Genomic DNA, 20,380 nt, shown 5'->3' on the forward strand with positions numbered 1-20,380 from the left:
GAGGAGCCGCCGCTGCCAGTCAGGAATAAACAGCAGCGCAGTTCTGGGAAGTGAGGCTGCGGTGAACCAGCTGCTCTGAAATGCAAACGAGCTCTGGAGCTCTGCCTGGGGCGGGCGCGCCGAACCGCGGGGGCAGGGCCGGGCCGCGCAGCGCCGCGCCGGGGGCTCCGACCGGGGAACGGGGCCCGGGGCCGGGCGGCGCCTCCGCCTCCCCCCGGAGCCAACGGGCTTCCCGGGGCTGGGCGGCGAGACCCGCGGCCCCCGGGGCTCCGCGCGGCCGTGCGCGGTGCGGGGAGCCCCGGGGACGCGGCGGGGACTCTACGGCGGGGCCGTGCGCTCCCCGCCGGGGCCGCAGCCCCAGCCCGTCCCGTTCCCGCAGCTCCCGCGCGGGGGGCGGCGAGCGCCGGTTCCGCCGCGGAAAGAGCCGGGGCCTTCCCGAAAGAGCCGCTCTCCCGGGGCCGGGCTCGCCAAACGGGACGGGGAAGGCGAAGGGATCCGGGGGCTGGAGCTGCCGGGACGGCGATGAAGCTCCCGGGGCTCGGGCTGCGACCCCGGCCCGGCGCCGCCGGCAGAGTCCGCCCGAGCCCTCCCGAGCCAACCCCGCGCGGGCGCCCGGAGCGGGGCGGGCCGGGCCGCGGGAAGCGCCGCGGACACCGAACCGAACCGGGCCGGGCCGGGCCGCGGGAAGCGCCGGGAACACCGAACCGGGCCGGGCCGCGGGAAGCGCCGGGAACACCGAACCGAACCGGGCCGGGCCGGGCCGCGGGAAGCGCCGCGGACACCGAACCGAACCGGGCCGGGCCGCGGGAAGCGCCGGGAACACCGAACCGAACCGGGCCGGGCCGCGGGAAGCGCCGGGAACACCGAACCGGGCCGGGCCGGGCCGCGGGAAGCGCCGCGGGCGCCGCCGGTTCGGGGGCACCGAGCCAGGGAGCGACGCGCGCGGCCCGGGCCGGCCCGGAACCGGAAGCGCGTCGCGGGCGCGTCGCCATGGCAGCGGGCGGAAGCGGAAGCGCGGCGCTGATGGCGGCGGGGGGCGCGGCGCTGTGGCGGCGGCTGTCGGCCTGGCTGCCGCGGGGCCGCCTGGGCCTGGCCGCGCTGCTCGGCCGCCTCTCCGACCGCCTGGCCCGCGGCCGCGACCGCCGCGCCCGCAGGTAAGGAGCCGCGCCGAGCCCCGCCGGGCCCTCCCGGCGCCGCGGGCTCTGGTCCCGCTCCGGTTGCCGGTGTCGGGCCGCCTGCGGTGTCGGTCTCGCGTTATCCGGGGGGGCCGGGTCAGCTGTCCAGCTCGGCTCTCGCCAGAGCTGCTCGGCCTTCGGAGCGGCCCTGGCCGGACTTTGGGTGTTCGGCGCAGCCCGCCGGGCGGGGGTGTCCCCGGCAGCTGAGACCCCCGACCGCCCTCGGAAAAGGGGCGACAAGCGGGGTCGGCGCTGCCCGTGCCGGGGGGCGGGCGCGCTGCTCGGCCCGGCCCGGGCTCCGTGGCGCCGCTGCTCCCGTGGGGCTGTGCGACCGGCGGTACAACTCCTGCCCATCCCGAACCGTTAATGACCAGGGAGGATTCTCTTTCTCTGGAACCAGCTGCTGTTCAGAAGTATCAAACTAAATGCTTCGAAGGAGTTTTAAAAAAGGTCTTTAGGCATCGCTTTGCACTGCGCTGGGTCAGAGGCCGCTGAACGATCGTGTGTGTGTGTTCAGTTGGACGGTGCCTGACACCTTCTGTGTGGGCTCAGCTGGTGTTTGCATCTCGTGTCACTGCGCAGCGTCCCCCTGGTCCCCGGGCAGCAGAGGTGCTGCTGCTGCCCTGCGCGGCATCTCGTGTCACTGCGCAGCGTCCCCCTGGTCCCCGGGCAGCAGAGGTGCTGCCGCCCGCGCTGCGCGGCATCTCGTGTCACTGCGCAGCGTCCCCCTGGTCCCCGGGCAGCAGAGGTGCTGCCCGCCCTGCGCGGCATCTCGTGTCACTGCGCAGCGTCCCCCTGGTCCCCGGGCAGCAGAGGTGCTGCCGCACGCCCTGCGCCAGCCCTGCTCTGCTGCCTCTGCCTCGTTGTGCCAGGGAAGTGATTTTCAAACTTCTCTTCTGGTTCCATCAGTGTTTTCAGTGTAGGTAAATCACTAGACTGAGCCCTGGAAAGAGAGAACTGAATTCAAAGCCGAGGAGCGTGTAGATCCCCGTGTGGTGACGTTTGCGTGGGTGAAAGGACGGCACTGACTGCTGCAGTTTCACTTCATCCCCAGTTCTGCAGATGAGGTTTTGCAGTGAATAGGAGTGTTTCGGCTCCGTCATGAGTTAGCGTAGCAAGACCACAGTTTGTAAAAATAGATCACACACAAAAAATCCCTCGTTTCTATTTAGGGGCAACTTTTTATGCCGAAAAGACTTGAGGTGGTTCCTTTTAGTTCTGTTTTCTCTTTCCGGTGAACTGGGTGATGTGCAGTACATGGGAAGGGCTCCCCCGCCCCATTGTCTGTTTCTCTGAAAGCTGCTTTGTCGAAGGCTGGAATTTTGATGATTTCTTCATAACGTTACATGGTTTCTGAGTGTCATGTGCAGGCAGTTGAAAGGATCGCCTTGTACTTGGGTGGTTGCTTGAACTATTTTCAGTCTCGGGTGGGTAGAAGCTGCCACTTCAGTAGCCGGCGCTGTGCCATTGTTACTGTTGGCCGGAGCAAAATACTGATTTATTGGATAATTATAAAAGCCTGAGGCTCTCAACACTATGTAAGTTCTAAAATGTCAGTATTGGATTAAACAAGTCAGCCAGTGCAGGTGTACTCTAAGTCACACAGGCAGTAAAAAATCCAGAGTATAGAATCAGCGGATATCGATACAAGCATAGGATTGATCTGCAGGCTCCGACCCAATGGCGCTGGTGCCGCAGACAGATCTACTGCCGCGGCCCCGCCGGGAACGGCGGCCCGGGAGCCCCCGCACCCCCCCCTGGGAGCCCCCGCACCCCCCCGGGAGCCCCCGCACCCCCCCCGGGAGCCCCCGCACCCCCCCGGGAGCCCCCGCACCCCCCTGGGAGCCCCCGCACCCCCCCGGGAGCCCCCGCACCCCCCCCGGGAGCCCCCGCACCCCCCCTGGGAGCCCCTGCACCCCCCCGGGAGCCCCCGCACCCCCCCCCGGGAGCCCCCGCACCCCCCCGGGAGCCCCCGCACCCCCCCCGGGAGCCCCTGCACCCCCCCGGGAGCCCCCGCACCCCCCCCGGGAGCCCCCGCACCCCCCCGGGAGCCCCCGCACCCCCCCCCGGGAGCCCCCGCACCCCCCCCCGGGAGCCCCCGCACCCCCCCCGGGAGCCCCCGCACCCCCCCGGGAGCCCCCGCACCCCCCCCGGGAGCCCCCGCACCCCCCCCCGGGAGCCCCCGCACCCCCCCGGGAGCCCCCGCACCCCCCCCGGGAGCCCCCGCACCCCCCCCCGGGAGCCCCCGCACCCCCCCGGGAGCCCCCATACCCCGCCCCCCGTGTGGCTTTCGTGCCCCGTGCTAGAAAACGGCTTCCCGGCTGCTGTTGTGGCTTCTGGCAGGATAGGTGGCCAGGGGGCCAGGGCTGACCAGTGGAATGATAAGGAAAGTCTTTCTCTCCCCTTGCTGATTAATTGCTGTTGTAAAACTTGCCGCTGTTAGCTCAGTGGGAAGGATTCCAGAGAATGTAATTTGCAGTCTGGGGGGCCAGGCCATAGCCTCTGCGAGCACACGCTCTTGTTGTTTAAAAGCGGAGTATTTTTGGGAGCTCCTCTGAAGGGCCGCGGCTCGGTGTCCTCGCTCTTCGGCCGCGCTCCCCGCTGTCCCCCGTGTGCCATGGGACCCCAGTCCAGCAAAGGTCCTGCTCAGGCTCTGTCAGGATTGACCAGTGTGTGCTTGAAAACCATATTTCTTCTGTTTCTTTTTTGCCTTGCTTTTCTTTTTTTTTTTCTCGTTTAACATCTATGGACTATTTCTGTGGTTTTTAACCACGTTGGTGATCTGTCCAGCGTCTGGGTGTCGAGTCTGAGCCTGGTCCCCAGGATCTGTTGAAAACCACCATCCAGGGATTCCTGCGCAGATTGACTCATGTTTCTGCTGCGATGAATAGTCAGTGACAAACTGGTGGATTTTCCAGGAAGCGCAACTGCAAACTGGCTTCTGCGTAAGGGCGCTCGGAAACCTTGCGGAGATCCAGCGTTTTATCATGAAGCAAACGAGTGAAATCATCTTCCTGGAATCTCTGGTCATTTGGGCTTGGGATTGTGGTAAAACCTAAAAGTTGCTCGTAACAAATTCTGGTAAAGTGCACGGTGGCCTGTGGTGGGGCAGAGCCCCTCAGGATGAGTCCGGGCGGTGGCCGAGGGACCCGTGTTCCTGCGGGACCCGCGTTCCTGTGGGACCGCTGTTGGTTCCTGTGGGACCGCTGTTGGTTCCTGTGGGACCGCTGTTGGTTCCTGCGGGACCCGCGTTCCTGTGGGACCGCTGTTGGTTCCTGTGGGACCGCTGTTGGTTCCTGCGGGACCTGTGTTCCTGTGGGACCGCTGTTGGTTCCTGCGGGACCCGTGTTCCTGTGGGACCGCTGTTGGTTCCTGTGGGACCGCTGTTGGTTCCTGCGGGACCCGCGTTCCTGTGGGACCGCTGTTGGTTCCTGTGGGACCCGTGTTCCTGTGGGACCGCTGTTGGTTCCTGCGGGACCTGTGTTCCTGTGGGACCGCTGTTGGTTCCTGCGGGACCCGTGTTCCTGTGGGACCCGTGTTCCTGTGGGACCGCTGTTGGTTCCTGCGGGACCCGCGTTCCTGTGGGACCGCTGTTGGTTCCTGTGGGACCCGTGTTCCTGTGGGACCGCTGTTGGTTCCTGCGGGACCCGTGTTCCTGTGGGACCGCTGTTGGTTCCTGTGGGACCGCTGTTGGTTCCTGCGGGACCCGTGTTCCTGCGGGACCGCTGTTGGTTCCTGCGGGACCCGCGTTCCTGAGAGACTGGTGTTCCTGTGGGACCTGCGTTCCCGCGGACCCGCGCTCCTGTGGGGCCGGTTTTCCCGCGGTTTGGCCGCGCTGCCTCGGCGCTGTCCTGACCGCCGGCCCCACTCTGCCGGGGTGTCTGCAGAGCAGGGTGTTTCCAGGCAGCCTTGGGGATCAGTTCAGTCTCTTGCTCATCGATTCCTGGATCTCATGGGAGTTGCTGCTGCTAATTGTGCTGAAATGTGGTTTTGTCATGTGGACAAACTCCTGCCGGGGTTCTGTGTGAGCCAGAAGCCCCAGAGCAGACAAGATGCCGTTTGTTTCTTGTCGCTCCCCAAGCGTGACCGTTAGCAATAAGCTGGTTTCTTCCCGAAGTAACTTCAAAGGAATTAAATTTGTTCTGAAATTTCTTTTTAAAGAACGAGCTTCCTGCTGCGTCTCTACAGTTCCTGTGGAGTTTGCAAGAGAAGTCTCGACCCTCTGGTGGTGCTTGTGCAGAACACAAGTGCCGTCGGTGCCCAGGGCTCCCTCCCTTCCAGCCGTGGGTCTCGGCTCGTACTCGCTGAGACGCGCTGGCTGGGTCGCTCTGGCGATGTGCCTTCATTGCTTTGGTAGGACTTGCACTTTGCATCTTGGTCTCTTTTTTTTTCCCTTTTTTTACAAGTTTGAGTGGTTGAAGCATTTTTCTGCCAAGGAACTTTTTAGAATGTCTTTATCTGAAATTGAAACAATGACTCTTCAGCCCAGCCGAGAGCTAAGGTGGCCGTGAAGGAGACTGCTGGCCGTGGGCACACTAATGCGTGTGACAAAGACGATGCAGAAGTGGCCGGGGACAGGGCGGCTGGTACCGCGGTGGCACCGCCAGACGTCTGGTGTGGGGATGTTCACATCCTCGGGTTCTTCCGCTTCCAGCCCGATTCCCGCGCTCCTGCTCTGGCAGCAGAGTCGTTCCCCCAGCTCCCCTGCCAGTTAGGGAAGGAGCTGATGATGTCAAGGTCTGTTCTCCCACCTTCTTCTTGTTCTGTTTCTAGATTCGGTTTTGGTGATTCAGCTGGGATTATGGAAAGAAAAAAGCATTCTTGCTGTCGTGAATCCTTACGACACGTTGGCCCTGGTTGCAGCTCTTTCCTTCCCTGCCTGGAGGTTGGTTGTGGGCAGCAAAGGCTCCATCAGACGGAATTTCTCCATCTTTCTTTTCGCAGATCATCATGGCTCCTTCTGGCGCCACTGCTGGCCCCTCCTGTCCCGGTGGTCACAGCCCCGCCCTGCTCCCTTTGTCCCAAAGGGGCACACAGGTTCCAGTGGATCAGGAACCTGGTTCCAGAGTTCGGGATCTCCAGCTCGCACGTCAAGGTGCTTTCATCCCCGGCTGAGTTCTATGAACTCTTGAAGGTGAGCTGTGGGTTCCACGTTGTGGGAATGGTTGCAGGGGCTGGGAGCTGCAGGGGTTTGGAGGATCCCAGACAAGGCGTTAGGAAGGAGCGCCTGCAGGTCGCTAGGCCAGGCCTCTGCTTGAAACAGGGTTTTGTCCGTGCTAGATCAGGTCAGGCCGGTTTTGTCCGTGCTAGATCAGGTCAGACCAGCTTTGTCCAGCTGAGTCTAGACGAGGGCTGAGGAGGCAGGGGCTGCCTGTGGGGAGCAGCCGCAGCCCCGGCCATGTGCAGAGGTCACAGTTTTGTGTCAAGCTGTTCACAGGATGGGACACGGAGGATTAAAACGGTTGTGGAGTGAAAGCTGGGCTTGCCGGCACCGTGCAGTCCCAGTACAGGTATGGTCCCGTGCTGCAGCCGCTGCCTGGTGGCTGCCCTCGCATGTAATCGTTCAGCTGCAGGGAACGTGTTCCTCGGTTTTCCAGAAAGCATTGATTTCTTCCTCGAGGTTTGGGCCAATGGTGCTGCCTGTGTGTTTTCTGTCTTCCCTGTCACTGTGTTATCCTCATACCTTTTCTTCTACACGGCAAGGGACACAATGCCGTGGTGTGGCTGCAGTGATTCTCTTCGGGAACCGCAGCTCTTCTGCGGTCTGGATCACTGGATATCACGGAGACCGAGGATGACACTGAATTTATGTTCTGCTGCTCCCAGGTGCAGATAAAATCAGCCAAGCAGCGGGTGGTGATGGCTTCGCTGTACCTGGGGACGGGGCTCCTGGAGCAGGAGCTGGTGAGTGTGGGAAGGGGCTGGGAGACGGGATGTGGGAAGGAAATGTCTGTCTTTGCAAAAAGTGTCCTGTTCCTGCAGGTACCGGAGTTGCGCGTGAGCTTCTCACGTCCTTAAAACCTTCCTTTGGGGATCCACTTTGCGTACCTTTTCTGCTCTCCTTGAGAGTTTTGTCAGTTTCCTGGCTGCATTTGTGTACTTGTATGTGGGGCGAGGGGGGGCGCACGGGGTTTCTGTTTTAAGCATAGTACAGAGCCACGGAACCACTGACCGTTTTCATGGGATAATGAGCCTGGATCCTTCAGCTGTTAGAGCTTCCCGGCACAGTGTTCTAAGGGCTTTTGCAGAACTGCAATCATGGGTCATGGTTTTTTCTGGCTCCTTTTTTGAACATGATTAAAGCTGTATGTATATAGTGCTGTGTTCTGTCCTCCAAGCACACTCTTCAGATGCAGTGGGCGCTCTGCATTGACACGGGTCAGTTTGGCTTCGTGTTGTTTACCTCTTCTGTTTCCTGTTCTTGCCTCTAGAAACAAAAGCATTACCTAAAACCTTTGGGGAGAAGCCTGACCTTGGGCAGTTCCTCACGTTAGAGAGCAGATTCCAGAGCGGGGTAAAGGTGGACGGAGTCCCGCGCAGGGCTTGGTGCCCGGCTTTGTCTGGGCTCGAACACGGGATGGGAGTTTGCATGTGACAGACAGCCTTGTAGTGAGGAATGAAGCTGTCTGTGCATCAGTTGTGAACTCTGCTGGGGTTTCTCTGGGGTAGTGCAGATCTGTGACTCAGGAATGGTGTTGGGACTTTTCCTGCTAAAATTAATTGCTGTTCAGAGGAGTGAAGAGTGTGCGTGTGTAAAACTGATGCCCGTTCCGGTGTTGCCCTAGGCTGGTGGGGTAGGATGCCAGTCTGACAGATGCCAAGTCCGACCCAGCTGGGTTTGCATGAGCAGGAAAGGCTCGCTCGAGGTGTGGGAACTTCCATGGCCACCGGCCTCCTGGCTGCTGAACACTCTCCTTATAGAGCTTTACTCGCTTTCTGTAACGAGCAGGGAAATCTCTCTGCAGGTGGATTGCTTAGAAGAAACGCTGGAGAAATCCCTGCAAGCAGAAGGACCATCCAGCCTCAGAGTTTCCATTCTTCTCGACTACACCAGGGGATCTCGGGGTAGGTGTTGTGAGGCTTCGCTTTCTTCAAAGGCTTATTTTACAGTTGGGCTGGATAAACTCTTGTTTTGGAAAGGCTGTCTTGGCCAGTTGGACCTACGTTCTACAATCGTGTACTTTTCAAAACTGGCCTTTTGTATACCAGCGACTGCTTATTCCCAGAAAAGCTTCAAGCTGAGCAGCTTTTCTTCCCAAAATAGGTGGTAGAAGCAAGAAGGGCCAAACCGTGGTCTGTGCAACTGGTGCTTTCTTGCTTAGTGTACTTGTCAGTGCATTTGCCATTGTCCATTATCCTCTTACATTTTAACTTTTAAAGGAGAGTGGGAATTGTTGGCAGTAGTAGTGTACACTTAACCAGAAAACATCGTGGTGATTCTCAGTAGCACCTGTTGCTAGTGCTTGGTGTGGCTTGATTAAGCTTGAATGGTGTCAGACCTGCTCAGTGACCGCTCCTGAGTCTCATTCATCAAAGAACTTACAGTTCTGGCTGTTCCTTTCAATATTGACACAGTGCAAATAAAAGTCATGTACAAAAAAAGAAAAAGGAAAAGACATTGAGTGCCAGCTGGTGAGACAGGTGTTCCGTAACCAGCTCCCGGGCGAGGAGCTGCGGTGCTGCCATCCGTGCCGCGATGCGTGCCGCGATGCGTGCCGCGATGCGTGCCCCGATCCGTGCATGATGCGTGCCGCGATGCGTGCCCCGATGCGTGCCGCGATGCGTGCCGCGATGCGTGCCTCGATGCGTGCCGCGATGCGTGCCCCGATGCGTGCGTGATGCGTGCCCCGAAGCGTGCCCCGAAGCGTGCCCCGAAGCGTGCCCCGATGCGTGCCGCGATGCGTGCCCCGATGCGTGCCCCGATGCGTGCCCCGAAGCGTGCCCCGATGCGTGCCCCGATGCGTGCCGCGATCCGTGCTGTGACCGACGGCTGGCTGGCGTGATCTGTGTGTGAAACTGCCCTTGTCTCCAAGGCAGGAAGAATTCTCGAACCATGCTGATTCCACTGCTGCAGCGGTTCCCCGAGCAGGTCCGTGTGTCCCTCTTCCACACCCCAAACCTGCGTGGGCTTCTCAGGCTCCTGATTCCAGAGCGTTTTAATGAGACCATTGGACTGCAGCACATCAAGGTCTATCTGTTTGATGATAACGTGATCCTGAGTGGGTGAGTCTTGGCTCTTGGGGTTCATTTAGCTGAGCTGTTGCAAGGTGTGCATGCTACCAGTGCTGTCTGAACCCCGCTGTTTCCAGCTGGTCTTTCTGTAGTGATCATATCAATGCTCTTCTGAGGTGGAGGAGCAACCGTAGCTCTTCCACTTGAGGTTCTCATATGAAAGAGAAAGTCTTTCTCAAAAGAAAAAAAGAAAGATTGCTCCTGATTCAAAAGGAAATGGCCAGTTTGTATGTTGGTCCAGTTCTGTGCAGAGCGAGATCGGTAACCCAGGCTGGGGGTCAGGATCACGTGCCTGTGCTCTGTTCTGGAGCTCAACTCTTCTTTTTCTCTCCTAGCGCAAACCTGAGCGACCTGTACTTCACCAACCGCCAGGACCGCTACGTTCTGCTGCAGGACTCCCCTGAGATCGCGGACTTCTTCACGGAGCTGGTGGACGCGATTGGAGACGTGTCTCTGCAGTTGCAGCGGGATGATACGGTCCAGATGATGGAGGGGATGGTGCACCCCTACCAAGGTAGGAGGGGTTGTCTGACTCGAACCCCGTCCATTGGGAATTGCTGAGTGTCTGACCGTTGCAGACTGCGGGCTGTCCCATTTCTGTGCCATCCCTTACTAAAATCAAGATTGCTGGAGTTTTGAGGCTGGAGCTGTCGGTGTTCCCAGCACTGTGACTGTCACCAGCTAATCTGGCAGAGAGCGCAAGGGCTGAAAGTTCCTCCGTAACTATCTCAGCGCTTCTTCATAATTCTGCTGCGTATGACAGTAAACAACAACTTAAATACCTTGATAGGTTCTTTCTATTTTCGATACTAATGTCTATAATTCTAGATGTTGTGTGTGTGCATATTCTGCAAGTTTCATGAATGTAGTGTTCTTTTTGGTCATTAATATTTTGTAGTTGAGTATATTCTGGGAGTCAAATGAATATTGAATTAGGAAGACCAAGAACAAGTGTTGAAGTGGGCAGAGGAGCTGTCAGGCTGATTGCATCATGAAGTTTAGTCCTGGCCTTGCGCTGCCGTGCCATGTGCGCTTAGACCGGGGCAGCAGTATATTCTGCACGTTCCAGGTCATTCTTAGTGATCATTTTAGCTTTGCCCTGGTCTTTTAATTACTTGGCGGACTTTTCAAGCTGCTGCCAGTCAAGTTTCTTACAGCTCTTAGAGCTGAATATTTTTCTTCTGTAATGTAGCTTTGCTAAAAATACCTGGTTTTGAGACTTAGGGAAGGAAGTCGAGTGGTCTTTGTGTTAGCTCCTTTTTGTTCTGATCTCGGTGTCCTGTCAGTAGTTTTTCTGGCTACGGAACAGGTTATGTTTAGCTCTGGTACCTCTGGGTCTCCAAGGTGATCTCTCGTGGTTTCCCTGCAGGAGACAAGGTGGCTTACTGTGAGATAGCAAACCGCAGGGTCATGGAGGTGATCGACTCTGCCAGGACGCGCCAGGAGCTCCTTCACGCACAGACTTTCCACAGCAGCCAGCAAGGCCGCTCCTCGCTATCCCAGCAGAGCTCTGGGGCCCTGAAACCAGAACCCGACACCTGGATCTATCCCTTAATCCAGATGAAACCTTTTGGGATTCAAATAGATGAGATGGTCACAGAGACGCTGCTGACGGAGGCTGAGCGGGATGCCAGGATATACCTCACCACGGGCTACTTCAACCTGACGCAAGCTTACATGGACCTGATCCTGGGCACGAGGGCCGAGTACCGCATTCTGCTGGCCTCACCGGAGGTGAACGGCTTCTTTGGTGCCAAAGGGGTGGCAGGGGCCATCCCTGCTGCCTACGTTTACATTGAACACCAGTTTTACAGCGAGGTCTGCAGCCTCCGGCAGGAGGAGAGGGTCCGGCTGCAGGAGTACTGCAGGGCCGGCTGGACTTTCCACGCCAAAGGTGAGGCGCCCGCTTCCCAGGAGGCCTTTGCGGAGCTTTGGGGATTGCGCCGCTGGCGAGGGGAGGGCTCCAGACAGCCTCCATAGTTCTCCGCCAAGGTTCAGGTGTCTCGCTTGCGTAAACCTGGAAGGTTTGCATCAGGCGGGACAACCATGCAAAGTCACGTCTTGTCTGATCACATAGAGCCCCAGAGATGATATGGGAGTCCCTGGGTGGTGGTAAGGCGCTGTCTTGGTGTGAGACTCCATGTGAGAGAAGAGGAAGTGTCTGGATGTGTTTATGGGCGCAGTGACGGTTGATCGAGGTTCTCTGGTCCCTCTGGCGGGTTTCAGCAGCGAGGAGCGAGGGCTGTCAGGGAGCGCGCGCGGGAGCCGCGGCGGGGGCGGCTCCTGGTGCCTGCCCGGGGCTCCTCGGCACCGTGTTCTCTTGGCAGCAGCTCTTGTGTGGTGAGGAGTTGGTCGCGGCTGCTGCTCGCGCATACGGGAAAGTGCGCAGGGTGGTGAACTGCCCATGTGCCTTCTGGGAGCCAGAGGCAGCTGGAGGGGAAGTTGCTGAGAAATGAATATTGCTTAACAAATGTAGTTAATAAACAAAAATAATTAAGCTGCCACTGTGGGATTCTGTAGAAGACCCCAGATTCTTGCTTGCTTGATAGATTGTGTACAACTTTCACAATGCCAGTGCCACCTTGACCAAAGCATTAATATTTTCCCTGGCTGGCTGTTGCTGGTTGTGTCTCTAAGTTTTCGTTCCAGAAGGTGCAGTCCTTGACTCTTCTGTTCTCCTACTTTATACACAGTAGTATATTTGATTGCTCAGTAGTGGATTTTACTAATGCAAATAGCTTAGGAAGTTACTTAATTGAGGGGTTTTTTTGAGAAGTCTGATGCATGTGACACACTGTAAATATCCAGATTCTGACAGTCTTCCCACACAGAGGTTCGCCAGTGGAACACCTCGCAAGATGACTTGGCGTCACGGTCAGGCACGGCCTCGGCCGAGCTGAGCCATCTTTGCCGTGTTCCGCAGCGTCTCCTGTGAGCTCTGCCCGTGTCACCGTGTCCCCTGGCGCGGCGGCTCCCTGCTCCCGGGACAGCTGTGCTCTGGAGCCTGCCCCAGCGGGCACTGGCTCTGCTGGCGCTGGCTCTGCAGCCCGTGTCTGACTGAGTGCGGGACGGCTGCAGCCCCGGGCTCCGGCCCGTTCCCGCTGTTGGTTTGGTGCTGTGCGAATGGCTCCGTGTGCCCGGCGTCCCGCAGGACCGTGCCGGACCGGCGGAGCCGTGGGCAGAGCAGGCGAGGAGGCCTCTCTGGACTGGAGACGGTACACGAGCAGCGCTGGGCTGCCTCCGTGTCGAAACTGCAAACCTTTCAAAGGAGGTTGTGTCTCCTGCTGGGAGATGAGCAGCTCTGGGTAAACCCGTGTGCCAGAGCGGGCAGCCCGGGGGAGGCGCCTGCGGGGGGCCGGGGTGCCGCGGCTGCCGGGAAGCTCGTGCTCAAGCCGGCCGTGGGTTGCAGGTTCCTCCTCTTGCTGGGCACTGCTGCCTCTGAGGGGGATTTTGTGGTTTGGCAAGGGCTGGGCTGGGAAGGCACGGGCTGCTTTTCCAAAGTGCCGGAGCGCACGTGGCGCTCAGTCCCTCTTTGGGGCTGTGCCTTCTCGCGGAAGTGTTTGGGCTCTACCTGCTGTGTGGCGTTGCCTTTGAGAGCGGGATGCAGGGCTGGAGTTCAGCAGCTCCGGTGCTGGCAGGAGGGCAGCTGGAGGTGGTCGCTGTTTCCGTTTGCTCCGTGGGGCGCTGGCGGATCAGCTCACGGCTCCCTTCTCTGGCGCGCTCTGCCCTTTGGCGCTCGTTTGATGCGCCCGGTTTCCTTCTGCAGGAGCCATGTGAGAGAGGACAGGGCAGAAGGGAGAAAAGGAGGAAGCCCTGGGGACAGCTGAAGGGCAGTTGCACACAGAGTCTGGCTCCTGGAGGAGGATGCGAGGTCCCCAGCAGCAAATAGTGCCTGTTAGTGCTTCCTTTTTGGGCCAAGGCGAAGGACACGCATTGGGCTCCTATGGCATCTAGCTCTTTTCCACCAAACACTCCAGCTGCTGTTTTGTGAACCCTTCCCGCTCCCCTTAAAAGGTGTTGTATCCCCGCGCGCAGCTTCCCGCAGCGTGTATCCCGCGGGGCTGCGCCTGCCCAGGCCAGCGCGGCTGCAGCAGAGCGCGGCGCAGCCCGCGCACCGAGCGGGACCTGCCACCTCTGCGGCTTTCCTGGCTGGGACGGGGCACACAGCCCAGCTGCTGCGCCTCTGTGTGGGTGACACAGGTACAGCCGGTGAGAGCTGCACAGCACTGGGGTCCCTCCCATGCAAGTGTTGGGTGCCGGTGCCAGGCAGGTGGCTCTTTGCCCCGAGATAAACCTGTGTTACCGCTATTGAATGGCGCCGGGAAACTGTGCTTCCCCTTGCTGGAAAGGTGAGTCACTGTGAGCAGTTCCTGCCAGGTGGCCCCAAAGCCACAGACACGGTCGCAGCTCTGGGGCTGGGGGCTGCTTATGTTCCTCGCAGGGCTCCGGCTGCTCCCGGCAACCTGTGCCGGGCACCAGGCAGCCCCGCAGCCGCCCGCTTTGGTGGCACAAGCTGCTGAATCTCTGCACCACTCGGGTGCTTTTCCGCGGCTCCCAGCGCCCCTGTGCCGGCACCGCTGGCACCGTGCCGGCACCGTGCTGGGTGAGCCTGCGGAGGAGCCGGTGCTACCCCCGGCCCGGGCAGTGCCGGCACTGGGAGCTGTTCCCGGGAGCTGTCACCAGGACCTGTCACCATGCTGTGCACTGCGGGGGCGGGGGGAGGTTACAGGAACCAGCGGTGAATCGGCAGCTTCTTACTCAAGGCGTTCTTGGAACTGCTCTGGGGCTGAGTTAGGAAACCTGCTTCTATTTTAAGGACTAGGTGGTTTTTCTGCTACGGTTTTTGTTGTAGCCTTTGTGTGACTCGCAGTAGGGATCGGCCCAGGGCTGCTCTCAGCTCTTGTGCCTCGCGAAGTGTGGAGCAGGCACACACGGAACGGCTGTACAGCCTCTGCTTGGCGACAGTCCCGCTCCGCGCTGTTGTCCCGCGCGGGGCTCCCTGCGGCGTGCGTGGCGCAGCGTGGGGTTCCGTCCCGGCCGGGCGTGCGTGGCGCAGCGTGGGGTTCCGTCCCGGCCGGGCGTGCGTGGCGCAGCGTGGGGTTCCGTCCCGGCTGGGCGTGCGTGGCGCAGCGTGGGGTTCCGTCCCGGCCGGGCGTGCGTGGCGCAGCGTGGGGTTCCGTCCCGGCCGGGCGTGCGTGGCGCAGCGTGGGGTTCCGTCCCGGCCGGGCGTGCGTGGCGCAGCGTGGGGTTCCGTCCCGGCCGGGCGTGCGTGGCGCAGCGTGGGGTTCCGTCCCGGCCGGGTCGCGCTCGCCCCATTGCTGCCGCGGGGAGCGGGGCTGGAGTCCTGCGGGGGTTCGATTGCTCTTGGGGTGGCAGTGGGTGTAAGGATCCACGCTTCTCTTACAAGTCTTGTCTCAGTGCACGCGCTGTCAGAGCCGGGGCTGCGCCTGGTGTCGCTGGAGCGGGGCGCTCACCGCGCCGCTGGGCTGGCTGCTCCTGGCCCGGCTGCCCTGTGCTCTCCTGCTCCGGGCAGGTTTTCGTCGACTGAAAAGCTGTTCATCTTTCGGTGTTCCTGAGATAAGCTGTTGTGCAAAACCACCTCTGACTCAATGGTAGTGGCTCGCTCTGGATTGCTTTGGGGCCCTCCGTGCAGCGTATTTACATTGTTAAAACCCATCCCAAGGGTGGCACTGCAGCCCCCCTGCTAAGAGCACACAGCGCGGGACACGCAGGCTGTGCAGGGGACCCAGATTTCCAGGCCGTGCTGGACTGTCTGCTTTGTGTCCTGACACTGCGGGCACTGTAATCTAACGTGTTGAATTCACGTGTTGAATTGTTTGAGGCTCCCCTGCTCGTTTCCTTTGTCTGCCATGCTTCCTTGTCCTTTTCCTGCAGGGCTCTGGCTGTACCTGGCAGGGAGCGACCTTCCCTGCCTCACGCTCATCGGCTCTCCTAATTTCGGATATCGATCTGTTCATCGTGACTTGGAAGCTCAGGTTGCAATAGTGACAGAAAATAAAGCTTTGCAGCAGCAGCTCCATCAGGTAAGTGGCTGATTATGGGGGATAATGTGGGTGTTGTGCTCCTCGGTCACACGGGGAACGCTGATGACGCAGGTGCAATAAAAACCTACAGCTACAATAATTCAAAACCTTTGTGAGCGTAGGAAGCCTCACGGAGCTGTCAGTTAAGTGACTATTGATGAGATGCCTGCTGCGAGTGCCTGTTGCTGGGAAGCAGAGGCCGTGACGGGAAGGAGCGTGTGTCCCTGGTGAACTCGAGCACCGGGAGCGCTGGGCTGAGCCGCGGCGGATCTGCCGGCTCCCTGCTCCGCCGCACGTTCCGGGGCCTCACTGCGATGTCCGGGCATTGCCCGGGGCGCCGTGCCCCGGAGCGCAGCTCGGGCGCTGGGAGCCGCCCGGCCCGGCCCTCGGGGCCTTGGGGCGTCCTCTGTGGGAACAGAGCGTGCCCGGCAGCTTCGGCTCGCGGGGTGAGCAAAGGCGGGGAGCTCGGCGTCGTTCCTGCAGTGAGGGGATTTCTGGGCTGCTTGGGTTGCCAATGAACTTACATGACATAATATAATCATGAATAATAGTAAGACATTGTATAATCTTGACACAAACATTTTTCAGTGGTTTAATGTTCAGTGTCCCGGGTTGTTTGGTTTTTGGTTTTTGGGTTTGTTTGTGGTTTTTATCGTTTTTGCTGTGTTGGGGTGTTCTTCCTCTCTGCTCGGGTGCTCAGCACCTCTGCCGTTCTCCAGGCCCCGTCTCTTCTCCAGCTGCCTTGACTCGAATCCTCTGCTGGAACTGACGTTGTCCCAAGTCATTTCTCATGTTTTCTCTGATGCAAAGCAGATTTTTTGGTGCCTCCGTGTGGGATTGGGGGATCTCAGAGCATGTTCCATCAGGGCCAGTCCTGGCGCGGGGAGGCAGCTCGTCTCCGAGATCAATGGGAATTGCCCTGTTGCATCAGGGCTGTTCCACAGGATGAGTCACAGTGTATCTAATCAGAACCAATTCTATTACTGGAAGAGTCGCTTGAATATTTCAATTCATATCTTGCCTCGACTTGTTTCTAATGGAAGGGGCGGATCAATGAAAACATGACGCAGGCGTTTTCTCGAGCAGCGCTGCGCTGCTCTGCTGCGGAGCGCCGGGAACCAGCCCTGCTTCTGGGAGCTGATGTGGAGACGGGCTGTTTGTTGGCTGTTCCGCGGTCGGTGGTGGGAAGGCTTGGTCCGTCGCTGGCGCTGCCGTGGAGTCGCCGTGCCCGTGCAGCGCTCGGTTCCGTGCGATGGGGTCTGGGCAGGAGCTGGCGCCGCGTGCCCGTGACCCGAGCCGGCTCGGTCCCCGGGCTCGGTCTGCGCAGCCGCGCTGGCCACGGCCCTGGGGGCGTTGGGCGTCCGGAATTAGACTGATCGGGCACACAAACGTGTTCCCTCTGTTGCTGATGCATCTTTCTGGTGTTACTTTCCAACGCTTGGTTCCTGCTTCCCTGTTCCACCCTGAGTTTGAACAGCGTAGAGTGTTTGCTGTTGTTTGCGGTGGCTTAGCTAATGAAAACCACGTTATGAGCAGACTTACAGTAGATGGTCTGCTCCTTGTTTGCCTGCAAATCTGGGAACCTGAGTGGCGGTGATAAGAAATCCGCTCAGCTCTGGTCACACAGCTGCTCTCACGTGCAGGGCGGGCGTGTGTCATCGCGGTGACGGCTCATTTCCTCCCGGGGCAGCGCTGGGTACGCGCTGGAGGAGCCTGAGTGTTTCTGGTAATTTACTTGAAATCATGACTGCATATTCATTTGGAAACACGGCGCCTGGGCCGTGTCTAGAAAGAGCTGCGCAAGCCGCTCTCTTGAGGCTGCGGTCAGGCTTCCTTTGCTGGCAATGAGAGCGAGGGATTCAGGATTTTCCTGAAACAGGCTCAGCTCTCGCAGCCGCGGGCGCAGGGGGACAAACCTCCCGCTCTGCTCCTTGTGGAGCTGAGATTGCGGGTTGCCGGGTCGGTCCCTCAGCGCCGCCGGTGCCGGGGCGGGGGCGCAGGACAGACCCCGCTCGCCCTGTGATGGAACGAGACTCGTGTTCAGGCTTCGGGTTAAACGGTGTGTCCCTCGGCAGGGCCACGGCCACGGTTGTATGACAATTCTCTTTTCTAAAGGGACTCTCTCTATATAAATTCATGTAATTCTAAATATAATGTAACACTTGGGGTTTACTGAGATGGTGTTTCCTCCCCTGTGCAGGAGCAGGAGCAGCTTTACCTCTGCTCAGGTGTGGTCTCGTCAGCAACATTTGAGCAGCCAAATCGTTACGTGAAGCTGTGGGTGAAGCTGGTGACACCTCTGATCAAGAATTTCTTTTGAAAGAAGAAAAGTTGCTGCTTTGGGTGAGTTCTCTGCCATTCTCAGGGGGCATTTATGTCGCACTGACTGCAGGGAATGGGTGCAGTGCTCTGTATGGTGTGGAAGAGCTAGCTGGGGGAAACGCAGATGACGTGGTTATCAACAGGCTCTTTCCTCCGGGGCACTTGCCGCTGACTGGAATCGTTGCTCAAGGTCTGTATTGCGTTTCAGCTGCTGGAGTTTCTGGAAGGGCCGAGGAAGGAGAACCCATACAAGGGTATTTCCATGCACAGACACAAACCTTCCGTTTCTAACATGTCCCCTTCAGGGTGTTGTGACGAGGGACTGTGTTTGTCTTCACCAGCTGATAGAAAACGTTGAAACATTTAAAATGTTTGGTCTTGTTTAACCTTGCAGATGTTGGTAAACAGGGGCAGCTGTTTTGCTGTTTAGCTCCCTGGGCCTCGAGGAGCGCCAGGAGCTGCTCCCGCGTTCTGTGCACACGCGGTCCCTGCGGTTGGCCCCGCTGTCCTCGGGTGGTGGCTCTGGCTCCTCCGGCTTCAGACGGGTTACGAGTGTCGCTCCTGCGCTGTGGAGGGCGCGAGAGCAGGGCCGGTGCCGATGTGACGGTGGCTGTCATTTGTCATTGCTCGGCGGGTAGCTCGAGCTGTAACGCGCCCTGCAAGAGCCAGGATGGGGTGGTTGGAGCGCAGCCCGGGCTGCGCTGCCACTGCTGCCGCGCCTGCTCGGCCTCTGCTGCCGCAACGGGCTTGCTGGCCCCGAGAGGGCTGCAGGCCAGCCTGAGGCTTAATGCTAATTTAGCCTAAATGCTAATTTATTCTAGATGCTACTTTATAAAGAAACCAGCAGCTCTACTTGCCTGCCCTTGTGGCTTTTCTTACCACGGCTGGGAGGGCAGTGCTGTGCAGCTGTATGTTAGAACTGGGTGTTCAGAGAGTTAATGGGCTGGGATTTTAGCTCATTATTTTATGCTAAAGGGGCAAGCATTGGCTTTCCTGTGGTGGCCAGAGCAGATCTAATCATGCTCATAGGTGTTACAGCTGATACCAATTATTTGTTGTGAAAGAAACGGTATGTGGGTTCTGTAACCTAGAAACAGAACCATACTTGAGTGCTGTGTTTGCAGCTGTGCAACACAGGGCAGAGCGGGGCCATGTCCCCATGACACCCCCATGTACCCATGACAGCCCCATGTCCCCGTGACAGCCCCGCGTCCCCGTGACAGCCCCATGTCCCCGTGACAGCCCCGCGTCCATGTCCCCGCAGGACCAGGGCGGCGCAGGCCTTGAGCAGCGCAGGCACCAGCCGCGCGGGCAGAGCGCGAGGAGCGACCCGGCAGCCGCCTGCGACTGTTCCCTCGCTGGCCTGGCTCTCAACCAGCACCGTGTCAGAAACCAGCGCTTGAAAACCAGTGTCTGGCACAAGAAACTCATGAACTCTGAGAGTTATCTCCACGTGACAGCAGTTTCAGAAATGCTTTTATTGATACTTTGCTACAATAGTACTGGTACAATCAAACAGTCTGAAATTACACAGCTTTGAGGTTTTTGCGGTTGTCCACAGTCCAGGTTCAGCTCTGGAGGAGCAGAGCCACCCCGGCCAGGATCCACTTAGCGGCTTTCTCTTTTGTCTTCAGGTTGAAGGTCCAGACGTAGGTGGGACCTCGCATCCGCGTCTTGTAGACGGGACACTCGTAGGCGTTCTTGGTGTCCAGGCGGTCCACGGGGATGGCTCTGATGAAGATGACGGGCATCACGGGCGTCAGCTCCTTCAGCCGAGCGTCTGCGATGGCACCGGAGGGGACGTCCCAGCGAGCGCCTGCAACGTCACCAAACCACGGGGCTGGGGCTGCGGAGCCCTTAGGGTAACACGGTCTATCATCTCCCTGTGACTCATGGATGCGTTTGCCTTACCGTGTGTGGGATGTCTCAGTCACTCCTGTCCCACTCGTCCCTGCCCACGCTCTGCCCCCACAGCTTTTACCAGCGGTAGTTTAGGTTCTGAGTTTCCTGACTTGTCTACTCACACATCAAATAGGAGTGTAGTGTATTTATTCCCTAGAACTATGCAGGTTGAATTGCCAAGAGCCAGGTTCTGGTTTGTGAAGCTGTTGGCGAGGCGACGGCGCTGCCCTCAGCCGGCGTGTCCTGGCACTACCAGTGAATTCCACCCCCCAGCGGCCCCGCTGCCCCGAGCTCTCGCAGGAGCTGTGCAAGTTCAGCTGAGCCTGCGGGTGCCAACGCCTGCTCTGCCTGCAGGAATTCCCAAGGCTGGGCCTTCTCCATCTGAAACGTCTCATAAAAGCTGCCGTTTTTACCTTCCATGAACAGTCCGTGCACAAAGGAGCCTTCTCGGGGGGGAGCTGTTATCTCCTCGCGGTATTTCTTGGTCACGTCCACGGTCAGACACATCTTGTCCAGCGGCCACTCGTTCTTGCGGGCCATGGACTGCATGATGGCGGTGAGGAAGGACTGCGGGTTGAAGAACCCCGCCAGCCACACCGTCGCCGGCAGCACAAAGTCCGTCGTCCAGACGTCCAGTTCCTGGAAGCAGAAGCAGCGCAGCCGCTCAGGCGCCCGGGCTCGCAGCAGCAGCGCGCTGCGTCGCAC

At 59.2% G+C, this 20,380-nt stretch overlaps 2 protein-coding genes across 2 annotated transcripts in view; one reads left to right on the forward strand and one right to left on the reverse strand.

Moving 5' to 3' along the window:
- Positions 1 to 19,546, forward strand: PGS1 (phosphatidylglycerophosphate synthase 1). The gene is made up of 10 exons (XM_082067203.1): positions 1 to 1,154; positions 6,120 to 6,309; positions 7,002 to 7,079; positions 8,141 to 8,240; positions 9,209 to 9,398; positions 9,743 to 9,921; positions 10,777 to 11,301; positions 15,303 to 15,451; positions 17,652 to 17,794; positions 19,408 to 19,546. Exons 1-9 carry the CDS (start codon positions 523 to 525, stop codon positions 17,769 to 17,771), a joined length of 2,163 nt encoding a protein of 720 aa, XP_081923329.1. The 5' UTR covers positions 1 to 522; the 3' UTR covers positions 17,772 to 17,794; positions 19,408 to 19,546.
- The window catches only part of DNAH17 (dynein axonemal heavy chain 17), a 26,174-nt gene continuing 23,594 nt past the window's right edge, over positions 17,801 to 20,380 (reverse strand). The window contains exons 62-63 of the mRNA XM_082067202.1: positions 20,089 to 20,314; positions 17,801 to 19,589 (exon numbers count right to left, since the gene is read on the reverse strand). Coding sequence (XP_081923328.1) covers positions 19,342 to 19,589; positions 20,089 to 20,314 — 474 coding nt within the window. The 3' untranslated portion in view covers positions 17,801 to 19,341. The remainder of the gene's footprint in view (positions 19,590 to 20,088; positions 20,315 to 20,380) is intronic.

Source organism: Streptopelia decaocto (assembly GCF_964273445.1).
Source record: "Streptopelia decaocto genome assembly, chromosome: 16".
In the NCBI taxonomy this organism is placed as follows: Eukaryota; Metazoa; Chordata; class Aves; order Columbiformes; family Columbidae; genus Streptopelia; species Streptopelia decaocto.

Coding starts and splice junctions, on each gene's coding strand:
- PGS1 (XM_082067203.1), top strand. CDS start 523: ATGAAGCTCCCGGGGCTCGGGCTGCGACCCCGGCCCGGCGCCGCCGGC. Junction 6,310..7,001: donor AGTTCTATGAACTCTTGAAG/GTGAGCTGTGGG, acceptor TGCTGCTCCCAG/GTGCAGATAAAATCAGCCAA. Junction 8,241..9,208: donor CTACACCAGGGGATCTCGGG/GTAGGTGTTGTG, acceptor CTTGTCTCCAAG/GCAGGAAGAATTCTCGAACC.